This window comes from Pempheris klunzingeri, chromosome 3 (assembly GCF_042242105.1).
Source record: "Pempheris klunzingeri isolate RE-2024b chromosome 3, fPemKlu1.hap1, whole genome shotgun sequence".
Lineage (NCBI taxonomy): Eukaryota > Metazoa > Chordata > Actinopteri > Acropomatiformes > Pempheridae > Pempheris > Pempheris klunzingeri.
The window spans coordinates 22,233,736-22,244,144 of NC_092014.1; the positions used below are offsets into that span (position 1 = coordinate 22,233,736).

Genomic DNA, 10,409 nt, shown 5'->3' on the forward strand with positions numbered 1-10,409 from the left:
ATAGCCGGAGACGAAACAGTTTTGACAGTGTCGAATGCCCTGCCCCGGGGGCCTTATCATCCTCCGCTGCCTGCCTGCCTCCCTCCCCTGTTCCTCTTCTCCTGATGCTATCTATCTCGAGATTTATGCAGAAATGTGCAGCTAGTCGACCTCCCTGGTCCCCCTCCATCCTTTCTGCGGGGACGCAAGCCTGTCATAAGCTGAGCATGCAGAGATAGTGAAGCTCAGGCTGCTGGCCCCATGTCTTATGGAGGCTTTCTTGTCCATGCACTTCAAACAGGGATGATGCTTGTAAAGAAAGACAGCAGATGCTCTCATTTGAATGCTACAGCCTGTATGTTTGAAAGTAAAGATGGCAAACACATCTGTTCTATTGTATTCTATTTTATTCTCTTATATTCTTGGTTAGCCTACTTTACTCCAGTCTCCTCCCCTTAAGCTGCCGTTTATTGAGACATATCTTTCCTTTGACAGAACACTTTTCAAATTTCCCCTCTGAAGTGCTCAGAGACTCCTCGCCCATCTGGGATATTGCCCGAGTCCAAAAATACTCCTGCTTGATTAAGTCTTCTTATGTACCTGGATATGTGTGCTTAAACTGACACTTGGCAGTTTGCAGTTTCTTTGATTCCACTCCTTTATTTAATACCTACTCCATTGAGCGTTGGCTTTTGTTGACGGCGGTTTGATCCTGTGAAGCGGATCCCAACTCAATAAATAATCTCTGCGGATGCTTGCATAAGCGATGGTCCATTTAATTAGACTGGTTAAGCTTAGAAGCCCAGAGGTCTTTTCACTGTACCATTAGAGCTGCGATGAGAAACAACAGCATGCGCCCTCCCACCGTCGCTGGTAAGCAGAGAGCAAATAATGATCTGCATCAGAGACACGGCTGGCCCAGCCTATTATAAGGTCTGCCGGACCGAGCCGCACCCAGGCACGAAGCTGTCCAGCTGAGCTTAGTCGGAATGGATGAATGGATGGATAGATGGAGGTATAGTGAGATGGACGGATGGACGAATAGATGGCTGGGTGGACGGTCAGTTCAAACACAGTTCAACTGAGAAAAGATCAAAGAGAGTAAGGTTACGCAGGGAAGCAGACAGCGCAGTGATGCTAATTTTGAAATGATTGTAGCAAGTGTGTTACATACTAATGTCCACACACACACACTCACACACACACACACACACACAAACACACAGGAAGACATGCATTCACGTGGTCATACTCTCTATCAATGAGAATGTGTGAACACTCACATGCATGCAAAAGCACATGCATATTAAAATCACACCTCCCCAACACACACACACACACTTGTCTATTGTGTATGGTGCGTGCATTCATTGGCCCCTGTGTAGGTGCCATCTGTCCATAATGGTTTCTTAGTGGCTCAGAGAGACGCTCAGTTCCACTGTTGCTCTTATCAACTTTCAGGAGAAGGAGAAGGGGAAAGGAAAGGTAAGAAGTGTGAAAGTCTGATTGGAGACAAAGCCCCAGCCAGCAGATTACTTTATACTGGGCACAGGCCCTCAAAGACCACCATGCATCTTTATCAGGAGATCTGCCCCCCCCCCCCCCCCTTGCTTGTTCATGCCAGCTAGCCTTTTCTTGTCCCACTGTACCTCTCTTTTCCCTGTCTCTTACTCTCTTAGCTCTCCACTATTTCTTTTTCTTAGTGTCGCCTTCTCTTTTTTCACTTCTCGCCCATGTGTGATGTGTGTAGTGATTAGTGGTCAGCTTCTCCCAATTGTGTAATGTGTGACTCCAACACCGGCCAGCGTTGCAGGCCCTGGTCCACATCAGACTTGTAAAAGGCTGGGCTTAGGCCTGCTCTATTCCCTGGCTGGCTTTCTGTTTAGTAAACCGTATTTCCTGCATCCGGCTTTGTCTCAGGAACAAGTGTTGGTCAAACAAGCCTTTTGTCTGTGGCCAGTGGCTCAGCGCACCACAACGAGCCTGGCCCAGGACAAAGAAGTGAGTGTATGAGCCCTGGTGTGTGTGTGTGGCTGTGGCAGACAAACACAGACAAATAGACAGAGATAGAGAAGCAAGAGGGAAGGTTAAGGCCAGCCAGCCGGCCGGCCAGCCAGCCACTCTATTCTAAGGTATTTTCACAAATACAAACGGATGCAGAGACTGATAAAACACCTTCGGGTGTCAACATGCCGAAGACACACCTCGCAATACACAAGTATAAAACTAGCTGAAATAAAGCACCACCTTTTTTTTTCCCACTCAGACCTTGAGGACAGGTGAAAGTCATTGAGTGAATTTAGAAAATGCAGTGGAAGAGCTCTAATGGATGCCTCCACTACGTCGCCACCTTCTTCCTCAACCTGTCCTCTGCTGCTTCACCCTTCACCCCTGTCCAATCCCTGACTGTGAATACCCTAATGACATAAACAGACTAGTAATCACATTAACGGCAGTTATGGCTGAGGCACTCATAAGAGGCACTGTATTGACAACCCTCCGTCTTCCCAAGGCACTCACTCCAACACCCATAAACACTTATGAATATTGGCAAAGACCTGCTATTAGCATAATCACTTTTCAGGTGTGTGTGAGTGCTCCCGAGCCCAGGCAACTGATAACTTTGGGAAATGGTGGTGACATGCTGCATCTCCCCCCGTGTCCCCTGTCTGTGCGCCTTCCTCTTCCTCCTTCTCCTTTTGGACTGCCTGCGAGCTAATCCTGTTAGCTCGTTCCTCCATTAGCTAAATGACCAATATCAGTGAGAGCTGCGTGGTCACACCAGGACAGCCTGAGCCCACTATCAGGCGTGGTCAAGGACAAAACAAAAAAAAAATGGAGGTCAAGCCAAGTCTGCTAACTCTCGCATGCATGGCTAGAAAGTTTGAGGGAGTACGCTCAATAGAAGAGTGATGGGTTTGATTGAGAGATGAAGGCAGTTTATGACAGTTTTTTCCTTAACGCATCATTAACCTGCCAAGCCTGGGTCAAGGTCATGGATGTCTTGGCGTCTGTTGTTTTGTTTGTTTGTGTTTGCGGCTGTGTTTTGGCTGTTGGGAGAAAGAGGGAGGCAGGGGGTAGTAAGGTTACTCAGTGTGCGTGTGTGTGGTGATTGAGAGACTGAGTGCGTGTGAGACTGGCATTGGGGGTTGGGTCACTAACAATAGAGCAATCTGCATGAGCAAAGTGTACATGATGCCTTGGCCTCCTACACTGCTTGTGTGTATTGCTTTGTCTGGTCAACACTGTTGTCTGGGACAGTGTTGTGAATATGGTGTCAGCAGCTACAGGCGACCATATCTGCTGCTTAAGGCGCCATAATTTCCCCCGTGCCCTTGCGTCAGTCGGCCTTGTGCTTTTTGCGCGAGCCCTGGATCATATTCTCTGCCTGATAGCAGTGCACTGTGTCCGTTAGACACCATAATAGCCTCCCTCTGCTTTGTGTTGCAATGTGCTGAAATGGCTTTGAAGGAGCTGTTAACCCCTTTGACTGTTCTACGTCTCTCTGCTTTGCTCTGGCCCTTAAGTTCTTTATATTTCTCTCTTTCGTGATTACCATTCTTCTACTTTTCTGCTCCTGATCCCACTGCCCTCTCTCACTTCTCCTATATGCTTTCTGTCTTCTTTCCCCTAAAGTCCCCTCTTTCAGCCCCTGCCATGAAATGGCAGCTAAGGGGTTGTCAGTGTGGTTTCTCCTCTCTGCTGATCCTATTTCAAAGGGACCTGGAGATCCAGCATTAGCCCCAGCTCTCCTGCTCTCCAGTCCTAACTCTCCACAGACTTAGAGTTAATGGAGGGAGAGAAACAGACGGAGACAGTGAGATCGGCTCTCCTTTATTCCATTAGAGGACAGGCTCGTTTATAAGATCATCCTTCCTTTCTCGCGCAGTCTTCTGCTCTTCTTACTTGCAAAAAAAAAAGAGGCCTTGAAGGCCATCAAATGCCTTGTCACAATGTCTTTTCTCCTTTTAAATAACTGTCTTTCCATCCCTTTGAGGACAGCTATTAAGGACAATAGTGGGCTTATTTAGATATCTTCTCTGCTTTTGTTGTGAATCTGAGCATACGTTGGTCTGGCTTGTTGATGCCCATCAAAGTGTCCACTGCCTGGATGGGAGTAACAATTATCATAGCTGCTTGTGGCATGAGCACAGTTTGTCAAATGTCCACAGATTGGTTTGTGATTGCATAGCACAAGACATGCTGTTTTTGATACAGAAGAAAATGAATTGACTACTAGCTTTGAAGTGCAGTGTTGTGGCTCTCGTGTCCTTCAGAAATGTGGTGACTTGTCATTAGGAATGTCCCCTTCATGCCACACTTCTCTCCCTACTTCGCTGCCTTCCTTTCTCCCTGCCTCCTTCCTTCGCTTCCATGACCTCTCAGTGCTTTCTTTCCTCTGACGGACGCGGCTGTGTCTTGGAGGAGAAGACGACATTCTCGCCAACCCCCAATCTCCCTCCTGTGTCCTTCACAATAACAGAAAAAAAATCATCAATTTTCCTCCTCACGCATATACACTCTCTGCTCACACATTAAAGAAGGGCTGAGGAAGTGTGCATAGGCTGCAAATCAAAGCAAAGTGAACAGGAGAGGCCAGGTTATTGCAACCATTTTACGAGTGATATGGGGCTTTCTATTTAAACCCATAAAAACACACACATAATCGGGAACCTTACATATAGTCAAAGCCAACATAACGGGCACATTTTATTTGTGCTTATGAGAGAGGGAGCAAAAACGTGTATGGGCAAATGGCTTTTTTATGATGGAAAAAATTCCATAGTGGGTCAAAGCCCCTTGCAGGTGGCAGCAATTAACTGTAATTTTTGCAGATTGTAATGATCCATAATTTACCAGTATACCCCCCTTCCAACTCTTCAGTGAAGAGAAAAAGGTTTGCGTGGAGGTTTGATTGGGTGCACATTTTATGCCGTGTTCTGGTCTTTAAGTGAGATTGCTCGGAGGGGTACGCGGTGGCCGCGGACACGAGATAGAGAGGAGGACCACAAAACACCAGTCTGTTACGTCTATTGCTCATCCAAAACATCGCTATTTTCTCTCAGCAACCGTCCTCTCTTTCTGCCCCTTCTTCACCCCTTTGTCTCTTACCCACAGCAGGCTTATAACATGCAAGGCTGTCCATCCACCATCTTACGGATTGTTCATAGTCACAATCACACACACATGGCCTGTCTTCTTCTCTCCCTCCCTTCTTGCTCTCCCTCCACGGTTGTGGGTTCAGTGTCTGCAAATGACTTCAGAAAAATGCCCTCCAGTGAAAAAAGAAAAAAGAGAAGAAAGGATAAGAAAGCCAAAAGATGAAAGAGGGAGCACATTTGCAAGTGGCGGATGCTTCCTATTTTGCATATCTCTCACTTCTGCTTTCCCCTTCTTCTCCTTTTCTATTCACCTGAGAGGATTTAAATAAATCCATAAAGCATGAAATATCAGAAATAGAAAAGTAATGCATGAAATGCATTTTCATAGGAGCCTCCCCGCCCACACACAAACACATACAAACACAATTTCCTCCTTTGCTTCTTTTTGCTGCGAATGTGTGTTTTTTGTGATAAACGCTGGTACAATTTATTAACATGTGACCTCTTATTTTCATTCAACATTAATATGCAGCATCAGATACATGTCCCACTTTAGCCTAGCTAATTCTGTAAACATGGCATTGGAGGGGAGATGAGTGTGTTTAACGAGATTAGGCGTGCATTGTCAAGCAAATCTCCGGTCAGTGTGCAAGTGCTATTGAAAGTCAATTATTGTTTGAAATATTCCTATGCCTGCTCAGCTGTGTAAATTGTGTACTTGCTGCCTAAGATATCTCTCATTATTGTTTTATTTATTCTTTTGTTAAGCGTACAGGCACTGGACGTGATTATTGGTTTGAAAAAAAATCTAAAATGCTTATTTAATCTTTCACGTATGTTATAGCTCAGGATCTCAGATTTTGTAATCACAAAATGCATTGTGTAAAGATTCAGTCATGCTCAGTGATCACAAAGCAGAAAAGTGTATTTCTCTGTATTAACAAAATTACTTTCATTTAATTTTATTTCAACAAGATTTTTTAAATCATTTTTTAAAGCTTCAATCTAATCTCTCATTTTGGCTCCCTTAATTGGTGATGAAAGTGCTAGAAAATGACAAAAACAGCAGTGAACTCGTAATTAAAAAGTATACATATGGGCTTACTTCTAAATTCTGCCACATCCTCAGTTTTTGACATGTTTTAAAATCTCACTTTCATAATTGAAGTGCATCATTTTGAATGATTCCACAATTATGGTGTAATATCAGTCATTGTTCATCATTGAGTTGTCAATTTTATCAAATTTTCATGTTGTTTCTCTCTGTGTGTCCCTTTTTTGCCAGATAAAGATGAGCCCAGCAGTTACACCTGCACCACCTGTAAGCAGCCCTTCACCAGTGCCTGGTTCCTGCTCCAGCATGCCCAGAACACCCACGGCTTCCGCATCTATCTGGAGAGCGAACCTGGCAGCCCCCTCACCCCGCGCGTGGGTGCAGCTCCAGGGATGGGGGGTGACTGTGCCTCCTCCCAGCCTCCCCTTCATGCTGTCCACTTGGCTGATGGCAGTCCCTACAGCCTCCTGAGGATGCCGGGCTCTGGGTCTGGCCGGGATTCAGCATCCACACCTCGTGAGGGCCGTTACCCCAGAACCCCACCGCTATTCAGCCCACCACCACGCCACCACCTCAGCCCTGATGACCTGGCTCTGGCAACCCACCATCCCAGCGCCTTTGACAGGGTGATGAGGCTCAACTCAGTGCCACTAGAAGCCCCTCCGAGCATGGACTTCTCTAGACGTCTACGTGAGCTGGCTGGGAATGCCACCGGGGCATCCCCGCCTCTCTCCCCTAACAGGCCCAGCCCTATGCAACGGCTGCTGCAGCCATTCCAACCAGGTTCAAAGCCTCCATTTTCAGCTACACCTCCCCTTTCCACTTCTCAGTCACCTTCTGGCACACGCTCTACCCCCAATCCCATATCCAATGCGACCCAACCGGGCACACCTCTCAAGGCAAAGTCTTGTGAGTTCTGTGGGAAGACCTTCAAGTTCCAGAGCAACCTAATCGTTCACCGGCGTAGCCACACGGGGGAAAAGCCATTCAAGTGTCACCTTTGTAACCACGCCTGCACCCAGGCCAGCAAACTGAAGCGACACATGAAGACGCACTGTCAGAGCAAGTCGTCAGTGCTTAATGCCAAGTCAGATGACGGCCTCTCGACTGCAAGTTCCCCTGAACCTGGTACCAGTGATCTGTTGGGCAGTGCCACAGATGCTCTCAAGTCAGTGGTGGCCAAGTTCAAGAGTGAGAACAATGGCCTGATGTCTGAAAATGGAGAAGAAGAAGAGGAAGAGGAGGAGGAGGAGGAAGAGGAAGAAGAAGAGGAGGAGGAAGAAGAGGAAGAAGAAGAGGAGGAGGGGGAAGAGGAGGAAATTGAGAGTAAGCCTGGAGTTGAAGACGGCGAGGAAAGGAATGACTATCGTTTCAGCCTGCGGCTGGAAGGGGCCCGCCACCACCAGAACAGTGAGGCCCTACACCCACACCGTCGAAACTCGTCCCGGGAGCCTTGTGATGAAGACTCGGCCATGGAGTCAGACCGAGCAGATGATGGAACCACTACTACCATTAATGGCCTGGGACCACTATCCACAGACAGCCTGACCAGGAAGCTGCTGGGTGGAGGGGTCAGCCCTGAGTCCCTCAGTCCCCTGTCCAAGCGCATCAAGGTGGAGAAGGACCTTGACCCCCCCACACCCACCATCCCAAACACGGAGAACGTCTACTCCCAGTGGCTAGCTGGCTACGCTGCCTCACGACAACTCAAGGACCCCTTCATCAATTTTACAGGTGGGGACTCCAGACAATCGCCCTTTGCCTCGTCATCTGAGCACTCGTCAGAAAACGGCAGCTTGCGCTTTTCCACTCCACCTGGTGAGCTTGATGGGGAACGGGCTGCCTCAGGACGCAGCGGCACCGGCAGTGGGGCCAGCACTCCCCACGGCGGCAGTGGGAATGGCAGGCCAAACTCCAAGGACGGCCGCCGCAGTGACACCTGTGAGTATTGTGGCAAGGTGTTCAAGAACTGCAGCAACTTGACAGTGCACCGACGCAGTCACACTGGAGAGCGGCCCTACAAGTGTGAGCTGTGCAGTTATGCGTGCGCCCAGAGCTCAAAGCTCACCCGCCACATGAAGACCCACGGACAGATGGGCAAGGATGTGTACAAATGTGAAATCTGCCACATGCCTTTCAGTGTATACAGCACTCTGGAGAAACACATGAAGAAGTGGCACAGTGACCGCCCTCTGGCTAATGACATTAAGACCGAGTAGGCAAAGAGCAGCATGCTGGCAGCTCTCTCTCAACTCCCCTGGCTAAAAAGCGACCCTGGCTAACTAGCCAAAAAGTGAGGGGAAAGGACAACAGGGTTAGACACCAGTACATGGTACAGCCCTGTCATCATCCCCGACTGGAAAAAGCTGAATGCATGATCCATTATTGGGGCAATACTATTGCATCAAACGCAAAACTTTTTGAGCCTTTCTATTGTGCAATAATTTACACGTTTTGTATTTTTTGTAACTGGACAGCATGCTCAGTGTGTTTTGGCTACTTAGAGAGAAAATTGTCCTCGGCTGGTGGGTTTGGTTGTACATGTGTTGCTGTTGATACTTTTGATTTCTTCAACATAAAAAAAAAAAGTTAGTTATGAGAACCCATGCTGCATACAGTACATACTGTCATACATATCATGCACAGGTTTGTGTTCAAACATAGTGGACAGTGTCATATTATCAAACATCAAGACAAGCAGGGTCACACTTAAAACTGATCTTTGTGAAAGATTTTCCATGCAAGATTGAGATAAGAGTTATATATATATATGTATAAATTGGGCTGCCTATAAAATGGTAGGCACTAGCGCCATTGAATATTTCTTTGACAAACAGCACTGAAATGAATAATATGGTGTGAAATGACAACTAAGAGTGCCTTGGATACCTACATTAGTTAATCCTCCTTTTTGCTATAAGCTCGGAGTTTCAGCTATAGAAGATTACAGGACATTGTTGTGCACATACGGAATAAGCAGGTTCTTGCATCAAGCACCTGTACGACCCTGTCGTTTTGTGACTAAGCAGAGCATAAGGAACCAGCTGAAACAAAAACAAAACAAAAAAAAGATTATGTGTATCTCTGGTAAATCATTTATCTGCCTGATTCATGTATATTGTTATTCTCCTGATTATGATTCTGTTTACTGGCATGTTACATGCTAAAAAGGAGTAGGTTGTTTGGTGTGTAGAGTTTTGGTTTAGGCGTTTATGTTTTGTACCATACTGAGAGGGTAGTCTGACAAGTTGTTTTAACCAACTTAAAGCTCTTAATTTTCCAGAGTGTTTATTTTCTTTGAAAATTAAAAGTTTGCAGGTTTTTTTTGTAAGTAGCACAGAATTATGTTTCTTCAGTGTCCGCAAGCAGGCAGTGTAGCCAGCAGCCATTTGAAGACCACAGAGTGGGTTTTAGTTGTTCTAAGCCAGACAGAATTTGGGTGGTGGAGGTTTGGGTGGGTGTTTGGAGGGTAAGGGTGGGTGAGGGTCAGGGCAGCGGGTGGGGAGTGGGTTGACCAGGTGTCTCTACAATTCAAATGTGTATGTCCTTATAGCGCTTAATCTCTTTACTGCATTAGATCTTAGAAATCTTTAAGTAATCTGAAACCTTTTTTATGAACTCACATTGGAAACGATCTTAAATGGAAGTCCAAATCAAAAGTTAAGAATCTGAATTTAGTAAAAACATTTTTCTCAACAAATGACCCCCTCCACACAAGTTTTTAAGAGCAAAATTTTCACGCTTTGTGTTCTTTTCAGTTAACATGCTCTAGACCTCATTGTGGTAGTTGCATTTTTTTCTATCTCCATCTCCTGTCATTGTTGATGATATAGCACTTGTCACTCTGCCTTGGATTCTGTATCTGTCTCTCTAATCGGAGGTACAGTCGGTTGAGTATAAAATGAGGACCAGATTTCAGATCTGGGACTACCTACGTGCACTGTTCAATTTTCCCAGTTTACAGTCGGACACTCAAGGGAAAACATGCTCTTATGCTGACAGATTAGTGTGGTGTCATTGCTTTGCATTAAAAACGAAAAACAAACAAAAAAAAAAGAGTTGAAACTAGAAACTGTTGCCAGCCATGTCTCCTCCTGAGAACTAAACATCAGTTTGGCTCTTGGGGGTATCAATGCAGGAACCGCCATAGAAATATCCTGCTTCATACCAATTATAGAAATATACTGCTCAGTACAGGAAGATAAAAATTCTACAAATTTGATTTAACAAGATAAGTAAATTGTGTTGTTGAGTTTTTAAAGTAACACTTCAAT

The 10,409-nt window shown here is 46.0% G+C and overlaps 1 protein-coding gene across 1 annotated transcript in view; it reads left to right on the plus strand.

Moving 5' to 3' along the window:
* LOC139225681 (B-cell lymphoma/leukemia 11A-like) overlaps nt 1–9,567 on the plus strand; it is a 33,480-nt gene extending 23,913 nt beyond the window's left edge. The window contains exon 3 of the mRNA XM_070856510.1: nt 6,367–9,567. Coding sequence (XP_070712611.1) covers nt 6,367–8,354 — 1,988 coding nt within the window. The 3' untranslated portion in view covers nt 8,355–9,567. The remainder of the gene's footprint in view (nt 1–6,366) is intronic.
* Nucleotides 9,568–10,409: the final 842 nt, after the last annotated feature.